The sequence below is a fragment of the Epinephelus fuscoguttatus genome, linkage group LG2 (assembly GCF_011397635.1).
Source record: "Epinephelus fuscoguttatus linkage group LG2, E.fuscoguttatus.final_Chr_v1".
Classification (NCBI taxonomy): Eukaryota; Metazoa; Chordata; class Actinopteri; order Perciformes; family Serranidae; genus Epinephelus; species Epinephelus fuscoguttatus.
In genome coordinates this window covers 48,100,308-48,117,939 of record NC_064753.1, presented here as the reverse complement: position 1 = coordinate 48,117,939, position 17,632 = coordinate 48,100,308, and the positions used below count along the sequence as shown (strand labels likewise).

The 17,632-nt window shown below is 40.1% G+C and overlaps 2 protein-coding genes across 2 annotated transcripts in view; both read left to right on the top strand.

The window, feature by feature from the left end:
- The first annotated feature begins 1,458 nt into the window (after positions 1-1,458).
- selenos (selenoprotein S) lies at positions 1,459-6,259 on the top strand. The gene is made up of 6 exons (XM_049562141.1): positions 1,459-1,682; positions 3,520-3,651; positions 3,900-4,006; positions 4,087-4,176; positions 4,986-5,055; positions 5,603-6,259. Exons 1-6 carry the CDS (start codon positions 1,586-1,588, stop codon positions 5,680-5,682), a joined length of 576 nt encoding a protein of 191 aa, XP_049418098.1. The 5' UTR covers positions 1,459-1,585; the 3' UTR covers positions 5,683-6,259.
- An 8,033-nt stretch (positions 6,260-14,292) lies between these two features.
- chsy1 (chondroitin sulfate synthase 1) overlaps positions 14,293-17,632 on the top strand; it is an 85,605-nt gene continuing 82,265 nt past the window's right edge. Inside the window, exon 1 of the mRNA XM_049561603.1 lies at positions 14,293-15,044. Coding sequence (XP_049417560.1) covers positions 14,734-15,044 — 311 coding nt within the window. The 5' untranslated portion in view covers positions 14,293-14,733. The remainder of the gene's footprint in view (positions 15,045-17,632) is intronic.

The following is a 17,632-nucleotide window of genomic DNA, read 5'->3' as shown; positions in this document are numbered from 1 at the left end:
AGATCAGATCACAGTCTGTCTGTGGTTTAAAACTCATCAGTCACTTTGTTGAGTTAGGGATACTGATGACACTCAGGATCAAGGACATTTTAAATACATTTTTATATGCCAGAGGGACTCTATAGCTCCTTCCAGAGCTCTGGAGCTCAAACTGGCTGAAGAGAGGATGGGAGCTTTCTGCCATGATGCTCCTCGCTTTCCTCCTCATCCTCTTTGTAAAATGTTGGGTCAAAGGCTTTTGTGGCTTGGCAATATATTTTCTCTACTAATATTATTCAAAGACTTAAGTTACTATATGTTACATAGTAAGATTTTTGCACACAAAACATTAAAAAAAAATGTACAAGTGCAGCTGAAACAATTAGTCGATTGATGGAAATTAGTTGGCAGCTATCTTGAAAAATAATTTGTCTTTTATTTAAAAACATTTTGTGATTCTAACTTCTTAATTATGACAATTTGGGAGTGGCTGGATGGGGGTGGGTGACTTTGTTTTGTTTTATTTTTAAATTTATTTTTGTTTTATTATTTTCATTTAAAATATAAAAATAATTTTTTTAACCCTTCCCAAAGCTACAAACACTTGTCCTTGAGCATCCTTGAGTGACATGTGGAAAATGCATGACTCTCCCTCCACCATAAATTAGTTATTAGATTTTTAAAACTTAACCTTCAATATTTGAAATTAAAAGTTGAAGAGGAAATCCTGGAGCTGACAAAAGCCTTGATCTTTTACTGTTGTTAGTTTGTGCAGTGGGGTTATTTTCTGGCCAAATTTTAAACGAGACATAAGAGGTTTTATTTATTTATTTTTGTTGGTTGCAAGATTTGTCTAAGGACTGTCAGAAATTTGTAAATCCAACAGTTATTTCTGTTTTTACAGTTTCAGACTGTGATAAATGTTGTGATCTTGCCGATTTTTTAAAAGATTGGTAGTAAAATAAATACAACTTACAACCATTTAAATTTGTATGTATAAAATCTAAGTCCCTCCCCAGTGCTTAAAAAAAACTTGACATGCCTCCCCTCACAAGTAACGAACAGTCCCTAATTTATTTTCTGCTTTACATGCTTTTGCTTTTAATACTTTAAATGCATTTTGCTGGCTGTACGTAGGCCGACAGAATTTTACTGAGGTTACATTTTAATTCAGAACTTTTATTTCTAACAGTGCGTTTACAGTGACATATTAGTGCTTTTACTACAGGATCGGAATACTTCATCCATCACTGGTTAAGAAGAAGATCTCAAGATGGCTGGAATTCATACTCTGATAATAAAACATAAACATATCCGTTAGAGCAAAAAGTGGATTTTATTTTATTTATTTTATTTCATTTCATCAGAGAAACAGGATTATCTGACAGGATGTAATCTGTGATTCACACTCCGACGCAGAAGGTGGCGGTAAAGTGCCTATTGTGCTGGTTCCTGTTTTCCTACCGCCATTATAGCAAGAGAAGAAGAATACAGCCAGTGTGAGCAAAGATGGCTGACAGGAGAAGGAGTCTTCAGCGCAGCTAACTTGGGAGCCGTTAACTGTTCATTTCCGTGTCCTGAGCGACAGCGTTGATTTTATTGAGACATGGACGATGTGGAGATCACAGACGTGGACGACGACTCTCCTTTCCGGGTGGAGAAGCCCATCAGGAACCCGGACCTGACTTCTGTGAGCCAGACCGGTGAGACGGTGACACGTCACAACAACAACAACTTCGTCATGTCGGATCATTTCTGATAAAACTAAAGAAACCAGAGTGTTTAGTCACGACACACGTTAGCATGCTAATAGTTAGCACTGTTTTTTTTATTAATTCAGCTGCTAACGTTAGCTAAATGAGAGTAACGTTAGCTTGTCTTCCTGCTTCCGGTTTACAGTAATGTAACATGTAACGTTACTGTGAGGAACAGGATTGTATTTTCATAACAGAATAATAAAACTAAAAATATTGCATTCTTTGGATTAGTCCAGACTCTAGAGTTTAGTGTGTATCAATAGTTTGTCAAACGAAATATCTGACTTGCTAAATATGACCGCCATTATAGGTAAATATGATAAACAGTCATGGAAACAGGAGCCGGAAGTCCTTCTTGTTTCAGTTTCACACTTGTTCTTACCTCCGTGTTTCGTACTTTAACCAGTGTGTTCCTTCTTATGAACACGATCTGGGTTGGTACATTTTAAAGGGACAGTTCACCATGAATTCAAATATACATGTTTTTCCTTTTACCTGTATTGAATTTATCAGTCTGATAGTTTTGGTGATTATTAGGTGGCACTCGGCTTGTGGTGCTCAAAGTGCCACAAAAGAAAACATTTGGGAACAACACCCAGTTTAAGATTTCTCATAGGTTACGTTCATGGCCTGGGAGCATTCAGTCCAGTGGTGTAGTGGAGGGCATGTGTATTGATGAACGAATACATCCATTGAAAAGTATTGTATTTCATGTCTCCATTTGCTGGTGGGCCGTCATGATAAGAGTGTGCATGTATGATATGATGTTAATTCCACTGCAGAAGAGACTTGATGATCATTAAAACTAGGTGGGGAAAAATGCAATCAACCATGACACCACTGGTTCAATTAATATTTGTGAACATGAGCTACTCTCTCTCAACACCAGAAACCAGAGAAGGATGTCTCAAACTCCATAGGCAATGAATGGACGACTGATTTTGTGGACCAACAGAATGTTTGTTGTCTTATTTTACACCAAAATGAGCTTTATTCTATTGTAGTGCTCTCAGCTCTGAAACAGAAACTCTACACACTCAGAATATTCCCCTGGGTGTTCTCAGTGTCATCTAGAGTAACTTCATTGTCTATGGAGCAGCTCCAGACTTTATATGACATCACAAGTTTGAGTTTTAGCACTCTAGTTTTTGGATTTGGGAGAATTGTTCATATTTACTAATATTTTTTTGACTGTCGTAGGCCATAGGAATGACAAGTATGAATTTTGAGAATGGGTGTAGCTCCTTTTTAAAAACTCAATAGCAATGTGTCTTTCCAGAAATCATAACCCATTTACTCAAGGTAATCCACACCCTTGCTGTGAGCAGTTTCAAGTATTTCCTTCCTACTGAACTACACCCACTAACTGTATCACCACACAGGAGAAGCAGTGTGTAGATGAGAGGCTTTTGCTCATGACAGGGCAAGATTCATACAATACTTGTGTCAGTAAATATGCACTTCCTCCTGTGCGGTGATGTGGTTGCCGGGTGTAGTTTGGTAAAAAGAAATTAGTTCCTACATGGAAACTGCTCACAGCAAGGTCTGTGGATTATCTTGAGTAACCGGGTTATGATTTCTGGAAAGAGACATTGATTGCACCTCACACCAAAACAATCTAGACTGATACACAGTACCACAGGTAAGAGGAAAAATGTTTATTTTTTTGTTTTTGGGGTGAACTGTCCCTTTAATTGTAAATCTATCTCTATCTTGTGCACATATGTCAAATAAAGTTGTTATCAAAGAAGACACATGAGGTGTTTGCTCTTGCTCCCCACAGCCGGAGAGATCCTGTCCCAGTATGGATGGTACATGCTGATTGTGACTGTCCTGGTCTACCTGCTCGTCCAGTACCTGAGCAAGAGGAGATCCAGCCAGAGCAACAACGGCACGGCCCCCGAAATACTGCAAGGTCAGCACCTCCCAGCACCTGCTCACAGTTACATAGACGAGACTCGATCAGTAGAGTAGGAGTCAGTGGAATCAAACACAATCTAGTGTTTTATGGGTCCATTGTATCACACCACACATACTATAACTGTTGAGAAATTACTGTAAATCATCCATAATATAGCTCTTAGTGAATAGTTTGGTCATTTTGATTCAGTCTTTATTAATAAAGGCTAAATGTCTTGATTTTAACTTTTTCTTTTCACTAAGATGCTGTGTTAGTGGCGAGAAGGCAAGAGGCCATGGAGGCAGCTCGGTTGAGGATGCAGGAGGAGCTTAATGCCAAAGCTGACCTCTTCAAAGAGAAGCAGAGACAGGTGAAGTAGTGAAATGGAGATGAAACAGTCTTTGTGTGATGTCACACCTGAACTGAATGTGTGATGTAATTTGTGAACAGCAAGAAGAAGAGAAGAGGAAGCAGAAGATAGAGATGTGGGAGAGCATGCAGCAGGGGAAGAGCTACAAAGGAACCACCAAACTTCCACAGGTGAGTTTGATCATCTGTTATTTTGTCTTTAATTCCTTTAATATGAGGCCATCACTGACTCTAGACAGGGCCATACAGGTTTTCACGTTTGCCACTGTAGCTCTCCTACACGCTCGGCACACAGGAGAAGTTACAGGTGGTTGGAAATTAACTAAATAAATTAAGGTTTTGGCTGGTGGATACTAAAATCTAGCAGCTACTTGCACATTTTACCTTTACATTTGGATGGTGGCTGGTGCTAATCTCCAACCTCTGCAGCCTCACTATTAGATGTCAGTAGTTGCCAGTAGTAGTAGTTTTGTCACAAAACAGCAGGACTCAGTGAAAGGAGTTGGTTATGTTGCCGAGGAGTTACAGGTTAGCAACTCTCCAAATTACTCTGTTTGGTGTCGGGAAGTTTAAAGGAATACCTCACCCACAAAACGACCATTTGTGTATCAGTAAGTGTTGCTGTGTTACCTTGAATTTGTGAAGAAGACTTAGTTTCTCTGACATGCCTCCATGAAAGACATTGATTTGTTGATGATTTATTGACGTGTTAGCAGTTTTCTGTGGAGGCAGGCAAGAAAAATGTCACACAGCATGACTAATTAAAATACAAACGGTCATTCTGTGGGTGAAGTATTCCTTCATTACTAATGTGGCCTCGTTTGACACATTGAGATCACTTTTGTGTGTTTTTGTACAACTGACAACACAACTGTTATCACTGACATAGTGTTTCTGCTGTCAGAAGACTGCTTGAGTATAAATCAGTGATTTGATCACAGTCCCTCGCTGTAGAATCTGATTAATGCTTTTCTCTGCAGAACACTGAGGAGGCCAGCTCATCAACAGCAGTGCTGAAACCAAAGGGGAAGAAGCCACTTCGCAGTGCAGGTATGGACCTCACAGGACAGGAGCTGAAGCACAGACACCACACACTGCAGTCTAATAAGGAGGCTGATGCTAGTTTCTGCTTTTTTCTCAGTTTCTCAGTTTTTCAACTGAAAATATCTGACATGCCCTTTCATCTACAAATCAACCTGGAATTTATCTTCTACATAAGGGGAGAGAACAATATTAAACCTAAAGATGTCATTCAGCAGAGTTAGCGTGAAGCTAATTTGTATCTACACATGGCAGGTCACAATTAAAACATATACACAGTGACAGAAAAGTGCTACACCCATGCAGGGTTCGTACAAGGTGCTTGAAGTACTTGAATTGGACTACTGGAACAACTTGAAAATCAGACATTTTTTAAAAATGGTCCTTGAAAAAAACTACATTTATAAAATTAAAGGAACATAATAAATGATAGAATAGGAAGCTGAGAATGGCTGTGCTTGTAATTATTTTCTCATGCCGTATGAGCTCAGAGTGATAACTGTGTCCTGGGTCCTGCACCAGCAGTCAGCTTTCTGTCCTTGTGTGTGTGTTTCAGACTACAATCCCCTGAGTGGAGACGGAGGGGGCACGTGCTCCTTCAGACCCGGCAGGAGAGGACCGTCATCTGGTGGATGAGGTTAAAGAAGGTCAGAGACATTGGTCTGTACGACCTTTGACCTCTGACATCCTGCTGTGCACACTGACTGACTGAATCAAGCTGACAGTATCACCAAACTTATCTTGCTCCATACTCGTGGTGGGTGTTGATCAGTTCGCTTCATTATTAACAAACACCTGCCGTCCTGTTTGATTTGATCCTTTTTATTTACTCTCTACTCTGCTGCCGTGCTAAACATCTACGATACTGTGATTATCATGAATCATGCTGTTAGAGGAGAAACGCATTTTGGAATTGAAAGCTTGTAATGACGCCTTTCCTGTAAGTGGTGTGAAACCAGCAGGTTTGGCTGATGAATTCACAGTCAGTGTGTTTTTTCACATATATTTTAATATGTTTATTAATGTGTGCCACCATAGCTTTAGAGTTGATAATATTACAGCAGCTGTAGCTGGTGAACATATCCTTAATTTCAAAAATGCTACATTCTGATAGTATAGTTAACAAAGTTAACATTTTCATCTATCACAATGTGAGGAGGGTATGTCTGTAGTGTTCTGCACATTTTTCTGCAATAAAGATATGATCACTGGATATTTATATTTGTTCAGGGGGGACTGCAGAAGCACCTGAAGGTGGTGTGAGGGTGATTCATGCTGGGACACTTAATAAGCGTTACCTAAACTTTATTTATCACAGAAGCAAACAGATTGCAGATTTGTTAGATCTTTTATTTAGGTGTCACATGGGCTTACATGACACGACAAAACATTATAAACAAAAGCAATAATGACAAACATAAAGGGCATAAGTACAGCATATACACAATAAACATACAACAACAAAAGATCATTCAGTCACTAAACACCGAGGCCCCAGGAGCCTCACAGTATGTAGTGACGTTTAACAAAACAAAATGTGTAAAGAAGCCACTGAGGGGTGAACTTGCTCCAGGCGCGTGTTCTGGGCTAAAAATAAACCAATGTCCAGTGCACGTTATCTCTTTGGATTTGGCGATCCATTTATTCTCAACACAATATACAACATGCACACCATAACATAGAAAGCTAACAGAGCTGTCCATATTCAGTTATTCCCTTCACCAAGTTCAGTTTTCCACGCCAATACTTCATGCTTTCATGACGTGCTTACATAACACAGTCAAAAACTGTTTGCTTCCTGTTCCACACACCTGATTCCCACTACCTGGAGCTTACCTATTTGCACTTCACATATGAAACTGCATGAGTATATTTAGAATTATCTTGTGTTTAGATCATGATAAAATAAACTAATCAATATTATGGCTCCAACACAGTATATATGTATCACTGTATCCTGTTAAAATCATTACCCTTTTCATTTCACACCCTCAAAATCTAAATTAATACAATCTCAACATCAAAGTTTTTAAAACATTTTCAACAATTATTACTAATTAAATATTTAATTTGTAAAACACCTAGTTTGGATAACTAATCGGCCTGTTACAAATAAACACATTCTGTCTCAGAATCCAGTTTTAATATCTTAACATTCCACTTTCCAAATACTACTAGTAGTGCTTGGACTTCCACATCACATCACTTTACTGGCAAACAAACACTGAGACAAACTTGTGTGTCTTTCCAGCACTGCTAACAGCCCAAAGTACAGACACTTTAAATATGACTGATAATCTGTGTGGAGCCAGGATGTAAACAACAGAAACGTGTGGCCCAAACTAACAACTTACATCTGACATAACAAGTGCACCACTGCCTTTTCTGTCACTCTTGGCAGGTATAACTTTGTTTACAAAAAAAGACAAACTCTTTCTCTGTTTATTTTCCGCTCTCACTGAAACCAAATAGCAAGGGAGACGTGGCTCGGGGAAAAGGGAAGACAGCGGGTCGTGCTCTCCTGACTGCAGTCCAGTCAAAAACAGTCTTGCACTGCCACCTGCTGTCAAAAAAATGCTACAGCAGGAGCACTATCTTGTTCCAAACACTAGATTAGCCACATAAGAAGTACAGCAAGCAACACAAAGAATTCACCATGGTTGGAAACGTGCTTTCAGAAGGGCTGCGGGATGAAGTTGTTGATGAGCAGAAGTTCAGAGAAGTTGGGGCGACTGCTGCTCAGTAGTTGAGCAGGTCGCCCACTAATCGGAAGATTGGTGGTTCGATCCATGACTCCTCCAGTCCGCATGTCAAAGTATCCTTCAGCAAGATACTGAACCCCAAATTGTTCCATCAGTGTGTGAGTGCATGTGAGTGGTTACTGAGTGGCAGGTGGCACCATGTGCGGTAGCCTCGACCACCAGTGTGAATGGGTGAATGTGACGTGTAGTGTGAAAGCACTCTGAGCGGTCGAAAGACTAGTGAAGCGCTGTACAAGTGCAGTCCATTTACCAAGTATACAGAAAGATTTCAGAGGTCTGTCTGAGTGCTGTTCAGATCATCATTAAGAAGTGGAGACCATGTGGCACCACCAACACTTTGCCTAGATCGGACCGTCTTGTCAAAACTGGAAGACCGAGCCAGGAGCATAGTGATCAGGGACGTTATCAAGAGGCCAGTGGAAACTGCGGCTGTCTGAGATTGGACAGTCTGTGCATGTGACGGCAATCTCCCAAGCTTTACACAAAGATGGACTGTATGTATGTATACCTTCAAAAGTGCCAAAGTCATTCATGTTTGCAAGTTGCGAAGAAACACTTCGTAAATTCTGATGCTACATGGCAAAAGCTTTGATGGTCAGAAGACGAAGACTGAACTTTTTGGACTGAACTCCAGATCACCGCCTCAAACACCAAACCTACTGTGAAGCATGGTGGTGGCAGCGTTATGTTCTCTGCATCAGGAACTGGGCAGTGTGTCAGAACTGAAAGGGAAATTGATGCTAACTGCAACTACACCCAAATTCTTGATGAAAACCTGTGATCCTCTACTGGACAGCGGAAGATGGGCCAGCAGTTCTCCTTTCGGCACCTAAAGAGAGGTGAGTGAATGTCCTTGAGTGGGTAAGTCTTTACCTGAGCTGCTCACCATGAAATCTGACTAAACTCGAGGAGGAAATATTCTCTAATCCAGGTATGCAAAGCAGGTAGAGACATACTCAAACAGTCTGATGGCTGTAATCAAACCAAAATGTGGCTCTATGAAGTATTCTATCAAGACGTAACACTTTTCCAAGCCTGTTATTATAGTTTTTCTATTTTTACTATTGATGCAAAACAATGCGTATCACACCATCTGATGGATTTCTGCTCACGGCACGGGGGGAAGCCAAACACCATTCATTTGCAAACACTCCCCACACTGCAGTGACACAGACCTGGTTGAAAATCAGCAAAGTATCCCTTAAAGTACTCAGTCATTTTCTACAACAGCTGGTCGCCGTAGTTTTTAGAGAACAACACTCAAACAGGAGGAAATAGTGTGTTTGTTGGCGAGTATTTTCAGCGGTGGATTGATTAACTGACTCAAAAGTACAAATCGTAAAATCATGCAGAAAACATAGAATGAAATAAATCATAAAAAGTCATAAATCATGACATCATAAAATAGAATTGTAAAACCATCAATCATAAAATCAAATAAGACACAACATTTTAAAAGAGTTGCAGCAGCAGCAAAGAGAGTTTCAGACCTGTATCAGGAAAGTCAGAGCTAGCTAATGTCTGAAGTGAGCAGATACGTTTCTAGCTTTCTTTGAAAAATATTTAGCGAGCCAGCTTCCCTGATATCTACAGGTAGTGTGTTCCATGTCTTCGGGGCGTCTCTGACAAAGGCTGCATCCCTGATCTTCTTCCGGCTGTTTCTGGGAACCTCCAATAAACCAGCAGCTGATGATTGCAGTGTTCTTGGAGGCAAATAGTTAACAAGGGAGTTAGCAACGTAGCTCGGTCCCAGCCCATGTAGGGCTTTGTATGCAAGGAAGAGGAACTTAAAGTCAAGTCCAAATGTAACAGGAAGTCAGTGCAGAGCAGCTCGGACTGGCCTGATGTGCTCTCTCCTCTTGGTTCTGGTTCATAGCCGAACTGCAGAGTTTAGAATGAGCTGAAGTCTCTCAGAGGTGTTTTTTTTATGAGGCCAGTAAAAAGTGCGTTACAGTTGTGGAGTCGGCTTGAATTAAAGGCATGAATCAGTTTCTCGGCATCTTGCTCAGTTAGAAATGGTCCTACTTTAGTGATGTTTCTGAGGTGGAAAAAATGTTTTCGTCACCTTGTTAATGTGGGACTTGAAGCTTAGACCTGAATCTAGGATCACATTCAGACTCGCCAGATTGGTTATGAACAACAACAGAGCTCTGCGGCCCAGAGGAAGAAGATATATCAGGCTGTAGACACACACACACACACACACACACAATACTTGTTAGTTGATACAGTCACACTTGGTTCTGCTCTTCATGAGGGATTTGTTGAGAAAAAGAAAAATATATATAATATCACCAGACTGATACTTTACAGCCAGTTCAAGCCCATAACTGAGACCCACCTGTGAAAAGTGCCAGCACTTGATTCTTTTCACAGTGTAACCCACAATTGGTCGTGGTCGGCTGCTCCACAGCGGCGCAGGTCACGGTGATAATTCAACTCCTCTGAGAGTCCCAGCTGCTTTGTAGTCTTTGTGGCCTCTGCACTTTGCGATCCTCTCATAAAACCTGCATCTCCTGTGACTCTGCTTTGAACAGTCTTGTCTGTACCTGGTGATTCGTCAGACTTCAGGCTGTGTGAGCCGTGTAGGTTCAGGTTAGTTAAGTAAAATGAAAACTCCAAAAGTGACTCCATGATATCGAGGTCTTTGTTAGATGTGACAGATGCATGACACATACCGCTAAATATCTATTAACTAGTCAAAGCTGTCATAATGTACCTGCACAGTTCTGCCCCACTGACCAGTAATAGATCCTCATGATGAACAACAATCACAGATTCCATTTGGGTCTGCTAATGTCTCTTTTTGGCTCTAATGTGACACAACCGAATCCTCAAAGAGCAGGTTCACTCAGATTTTAAACTGTGTCATAAAACAAGTGCAACAGTGAGGCAGTTTTCAGAGCAGAGCTCAAGAAAATGTCGACAGTCTTGGTAATAATGTGAAGACTCATGTTTTCCAAGCCTTTGTTCACACGTTTAAAACAGATTTACACTCAGTTTATTTAAAGACTAAGACTAAATAAAAAAACTATTACTTTTCAATATCACGATCACTTATCAGTGCAATATCATTTTCTCAAATCAAGTACAATACTACTTGTCATCATTATATCATACACAATATAACATTGATTATCAGGAGCAGTCTGCTTGGTTTTTGCTTTTGCTCCTTGAAAACACTTAAATCTTTTATATTCTGCCAGATATTTAATATTCTATTGTTTTAAACTGGGCTCAGAGGGTGACCCTGACCTGGGGACCCACTGCTTGTCTGGCTGTGAACGTTAAATTGTTGTTACTGTACTTAGTGTTACTGTAATTCTAAGCATTCTCTGGCACAAGAATTTCCTTCGGGATAAATAAAGTTCTATTGAATTGAATTGAAAAAAGGCACCTCCTTTTAACTGCGTTTCAATTAACTTGTACAGCTGATAAATTCTGGTGAAGTCAGTTCAGGTCTGTACAGTCTACAGGTGACAGGTGTATGCAGTCTACGTGTATGTGCACGTGTGTTGCACAGTATGGCAGAACAAGCTGAGCTGAGACCTCAGATGAATGGAGTATATCTTTGTCAGTAACAGACTGCGACTGTTTTCTTTTCAGTAACTGAGAGCCACATTCTGCTGACAAATAATTCATGAGCTTTCCCCTCAGCTTTGAAAGATTTTTATGATTATAGTGCATAACAGAAGATAAAACCCTTCAGCTTCTCTGTTAACACAACCAACACACACTGACCGAGTTGCTGTAGGCAAGTACAGCCACATGGGGGCGCTAGAGACCAGAGAGCTGCTGTGAGGCGTTTGATGAGGGGTCTACTTGATCATACTTTTTTAGTATGTTTTCTGTCATGTAGCACAAAAGCAGACACATATAATGAAGCAAAACAAAAAGAAAACATTTTTAATACCTCATACGAAAGAAGGAAAATAAACCCAACCACATGTTATTATAATACACATTATATTTCAGTGTTACATGTTCACAGTACATTTCTTAGTTGTTTTACTAGACTCGTTTCAGATGCTGCTTAGGTTTGCAGTTTTATTGCTGGTGAAACTGTGATGAGTACTTTTACTTTTAGTACTTTAAGTATAAAAACGGATTCATAATCTGCATTTTAAATAAATTAATTTTTGTGTCAGCTGTAGTTCAGTTAAGCAAACTTAGCGCCGTATTTTGTTACAACTGCAACAAAACGAAGTTTGAGTTCGCTGCTGCTGTGATTTGCGCCTCGGGCTGAATTCTTCTTCTCCATGGCAACGGCGGCCGAAACTCATGGGTATTGTAGTATTTAGAAGGCCACGCCAAAATAACAGACAAGACATTATTTCTCAGACACAAATGTGTGTAAAGTTAGCATATTCTCATAAAGAGGCGCTGCTGGCCTGGAAAATGATTTACAAACACACTTACACCAGCTAATTACTACATTTGGAACAACAAGTATATTCAATATCAAAATAAATCTCTTTATTAGGGAAAATGGGTTGACAGTTTTAATATAATGGTTATCAATCAATCAATCAATCAATCAATTTTATTTCTAAAGTCCAATATCACAAATCACAATTTGCCTCACAGGGCTTTACAGCATACGACATCCCTCTGTCCTTATGACCCTCGCAGCGGATAAGGAAAAACTCCCCAAAAAAACCCTTTAACGGGGAAAAAACAGTAGAAACCTCAGGAAGAGCAACTGAGGAGGGATCCCTCTTCCAGGACGGACAGACGTGCAATAGATGTCATACAGAACAGATCAACATGATAAATTAACAGTAATCCACATGACACAATGAGACAGAGAGAGAGAGAGAGAGAGAGAGAGAGATGCAGGTAATGACAGTATCTTACAACAACATTATTGAAAGTAATAATATTATAGTTATAGTTCTGGTTACTGCGGTACAATATGTTGAAAGTATGTATTAATATCTGGCAGTATACATGTGTGACAATAGTCATATGTGTATAATAACAGAAGAAGTATGACTAATGACTAATGATGGCAGCAGCAGCAGGAGGCATCTGGCAGGACCACGGCAGCAGCACAACCACACACATCACGCTGTCCAGGCACCGCTGTGATATGAGTTAATCTGAGAGACAGTGGAGCACAAAGGCTCCAGAGAAGAAGCCGAGTTAGTGACATCCAGAATGGCCGGGATAGCAAGATGCAGTAATAGAATACGAGAGAGAGAGAGAGAGAGAGAAGGAGAGAAGGGGCCCGGTGTATTATAGAGGGGTCTTCCGGCAGACTAGGCCTAAGTCAGCCTAACTAGGGGCTGGTACAGGGCAAGCCTGAGCCAGCCCTAACTATAAGCTTTATCAAAGAGGAAAGTCTTAAGTCTAGTCTTAAATGTGGAGACGGTGTCTGCCTCCCAGACCGTAACAGGAAGATGATTCCACAGGAGAGGAGCCTGATAGCTAAAGACAACTTGTTAATACTGAGGGGGAGATACTGACATACAGTGAACTGCTCTCCAAATTCAGCCTACCAGTTATACTCAGAGAATATGCAGTAGTCTTGATGCTGTGTCAGGGGAGATGCTGCAGCTTTTGAGAGCTTCAGTAATCGAGGATTCAATCATTGACACACCTAACAGAGGTATATTCATCAGATAAATGTATCAGGAATTACATACAAGCTGTAACTCTGCCCCCTGTAAGACTCTTTGCTTTATGAAGACATTAATTGGCAGTAAGCTTGGCTGGTTGGGGACAAATTAAGCCTTAATAATAAAGTCTAAGAGAGTTCCTTTAAAAAAAAAACCAGAAGTATCAAATATATCCAGCAAAAAAAAAAAAAGACATTGGAGAGATTTTGACTTGATAATGAATGTTCTTGTACTCTCTGTGAATTAAAAGAAGAAACAATCTGCCATTTGTTTTTTCACTGTATGTACAGCAAAGTATTTACGGTGGATGTTCAACTTTATACAAGAGGAAAAACTGAGTAAGCCATTCAATTACAGGATACAGAGATAATAATAATAATAACAATAATAATTATTGTTATTATTATTATTATTTATTTTATTTTATTTTTATATTTTATTTTAATAATGGAGAAATTCTACACCCACAAGAATATCTATCTATCTATCTATCTATCTATCTATCTATCTATCTATCTATCTATCTATCCCCTGATATGGTTAGTTCTGTGTTAATATGTAGTGTTAATGTATTTTGTTAGAAATAAAGATAAAAAGTAATAAAACATAATAAAGTCTAAAAAATAAATAAGAAAAAAATAATTAAATGAATAAATTAGAAAAATAATAAATTTTAAAAAGTTGAAATAATTCAGTTGTATGATCGTTATATAGTGACACTGAGGACACTGATAAAATAAAAAAAATAAAAAATAAAATACAGACTGGAGAAAAAAAATAAAGTACTTCCGGCCCCTCCCACTTCAAAGGATTCCTCCAGCCAGTCAGCGCGTTCCTACGGAGAGCCCGTTGGGTCAAACCAGTGTTAAACCCTTTTCGACCAGCGTTCTCGGTAGTCCGACTCCGACATTCTTCCTATGGTGAGATAATGGCGAGAATGGGGCCGTTATTGAAGGCGAAGAGAAAGGCTGCTGCATTTGTCTCTCGGCTGTGAGGCGTGCCGGTGCTCGGTGGCGACGGACCGGTGGATGAGCGGAAGAAGCGGCGGCACTGAACGGTTCAGGTGGCGGCTTCAAGGAGACTGCTGTGATGCTACGTAGGCAACTGGAAGAAAAGGGCTTTTCTACTATGAGAGAGTGTGTGTGAGCCCGGTTTTTCTCTGGACACACGGGAGCTCTACCGATCCGCTTTTTGTTGCTTTTAGTTATTTATTTCATTTACTGGTTTGTTTTCACCGACGCGCTGTTTTTAGGATAACGGTTACGGCGAGGATACACGGCGGCGAGCTGGTGAAGTTTTGGGGAATGGCAGGTCGAAGCCGAAGAGCATGGTTTAGTGTTCTGCTGGGACTGGTGGTCGGGTTCACTCTGGCTTCCAGACTCATCCTACCCAAGGCGACCGAGCTGAAGAAAGCTGGACAGAAACGGAAGGCGAATCCCGCCGGTTGTGGTTTGAACGGGGGTCACAGACAGGAATACGGCGGAGTACTGTGGCCACCGCAAGATAACGGTTCACCGGCGACCGAGAAGCCCGGCTCGAGGTCCAAGAATTTCCTCTTTGTTGGTGTCATGACTGCCCAGAAGTACCTGAACAACCGAGCCGTTGCGGCTCACAGGTATGTGACGTGTCAGAGGAGACACAAGCCGTTCACATTTGTCTCTCTGTGGCAGGTAACGGTCCACAAACCTCACCGTAACACCGGAGCCTCCTTTAGCAGCTTACCTGGAGGGACGTGCACCGGTCAGACACTTCGGTGTACAGGCCCCTCTTTACAAAATGTAGCCCAGGGTTCGGCAGCTAGCTAACGGCCACACTTCTACCATTTTCAGTGTTTGTCAGAGCTCCACAGTGACTGTTAGCACCCAGCCCACTGTGGGTCTATTAGGGAATGTACTTAAATATACCAACCTGCTGCATGGTGTGTCTGGTTTGTGCTCTCATAAGGGACTGTTCTTAACTTGTCAGAGGAGGAGGGGTGGCAGGGGTGAGACTTTGATTTTTATTTAATTTATTTAATTTATTCTGAGCCTCCCTGTCGCTACACATATCTGGAAGAAAATGCATGACCCTTCACCATTAATTAGACTTTTAAAATTTACCTTTTGATGCTTTAAAGTTAAAAGTTAAAGAGCAAATCCTGGGCTGCATTCAGCCCCGACAAATACAGCAAAACATTTAATATAACAAACAATGGTACCACGTTGAATGCCCTGTTGTGATACGCAGGTGCTCTGCTTTTTAATATTGCAAGGTTTTATTTAATTCAATTTAAAAAGGGGCTTTATTGGCACAAGCAGCAGTCATTTATGTTGCCAAAGCAAGTGTGAAATTAAAAAAAACTGTATGTGCAATGATTTATACACACGTCACTGCTAAATGGTTACCCACCCATGATTCACACCTCAAAGCCTGTCACACCATTTTGAGGACACATGCCATTCAACCTGGAAACTGTAGATACATGATGCACGCTGTTTTCAGATTGAACGTACCCCTGGAGTTGAAAAAAGCCCTGCACACTTTTTATTCATGCACACAGTTTATTTTCGACCAAATTTGAAATGAGACGTAGAATAAAGTGATTTTGATGAAATATCGCAATTTTAAGCTCAGATTTGGTTATGCTTTCTTCCCTGACCCAAGCGGTCGTCACTTATGATGTGTCCAAGGACCATTAGAAATTTAAAAATAGTGTTTACCATTTCTGGCTGTGGTAAATGGTGTAATTTTAGCAGTGTTTGGGTTTGGAAGGCATGTTTACTTTTAAAAATCTGCAGTAAATAAATGAAAAATACAACCATTTAAATTTGAATGTGCCTCCTCTAAAGCCAAAATAAAAGCCACAAGTCCCTCCCCAGTGTTTAAAACATTTGCACTACCCTTCCTCCCTCATAATTAATGAACAGTTTCTAAGCTGAAATGACTAGAACAACCGGGTGATTCATCAGAAACTCAAATAACGTTTCACCAGGTGACAGTTACAGGGTGTCCACAGGTCCTTAAAAACTCTTTGAATGTCTTAAATTAAATGATACAACAATAAAGCCTTAAAAGTCATTAAATAGTCTTGAATTTGTGAGGTCATAACTACTACAAACACTTTATCTTATTTAATTTACCCATGTTTTAATTTCTTTTTGTGAAAATGAGTGAAGCCTTTCTAGAAGTCCACATTTCTAATGTTACAAATCTTTAAAAACCTGTAATACTGTCATTTTACTTCACTCATTCAATTTGACTGACTTAACTCACTCTAATAACCATATTCCTACACAACACTTACCTCTGCACAAGACCACATATATACCACTCACCTGCAGTGCTTGCCTGTGATGCTTTCTAAACTGTCTGATACCTGTAGACACCTTGTGTTAGCTTTGTACTGTTAAACTGCCATCAAAACCCCTTAAAATCCAATTTCCCTGTTTGTCACCTCAAGTAGCTCTTGCTACGAAAATCATCGTCCACCCCGTCAGAGAGTATCAGAAATACTGTGCATCACACTGTGCCTCCTCTTTGAAGCTATATGATGTTAACACATTGAAATATTTAAACCGAGACCCATGTTTTTTTTAACGGCTGAACCCTTCCATTAGAATAAAAAGTTCTTCATGTCTGCTGCAGAATTTTTGACACATATCTCCAGACTTTATCCTGACAGTTTTATTTGCAAACTTTGAGATAATACTGCAACTAAAAAAAAAAAAAAACAGTCAGAAAATAGATAGACATATTCACAACCTCCCAGAGTCCTGGGTCACTGGTTTTCAGCCTGGGGGTCCTGACCCCTGCTGTGGGTCACGGACCACCCTGGTGGACGATAAAGACATATTCTATTAAATTCTAAACCTTACAGGATGAAGGCATGGTGAGGACAAGCTTTTTTCGCAGAGCCTTCCCTCTCTTTTAAACAGCCCTGCCTTGTATTAGAAAAGTACGCACTTAAAACAGCCAAACAGCTAATGTAACAACGGCCAAGCGTCAAGGAGAAAACACTGAATTTGTCAAAAAAGAAGCCTAGTAAGTGTGTATGATTGTTGAAAATGCAAAAAGTAGATGATACAGACAAAGAACCGTATAAAACGTTTTTAAAAATGTCAGGAAAACTAATTTGTGATTTAATATTCACAGGAAAAATCTGCACAAAATTCATTGCTCCATTTACACAAACTTACTGCAGATATTAGTTTCATTGTACAGTTT

Coding starts and splice junctions, on each gene's coding strand:
- selenos (XM_049562141.1), top strand. CDS start 1,586: ATGGACGATGTGGAGATCACAGACGTGGACGACGACTCTCCTTTCCGG. Junction 4,177..4,985: donor GAACCACCAAACTTCCACAG/GTGAGTTTGATC, acceptor TTTTCTCTGCAG/AACACTGAGGAGGCCAGCTC. Junction 5,056..5,602: donor GAAGCCACTTCGCAGTGCAG/GTATGGACCTCA, acceptor TGTGTGTTTCAG/ACTACAATCCCCTGAGTGGA.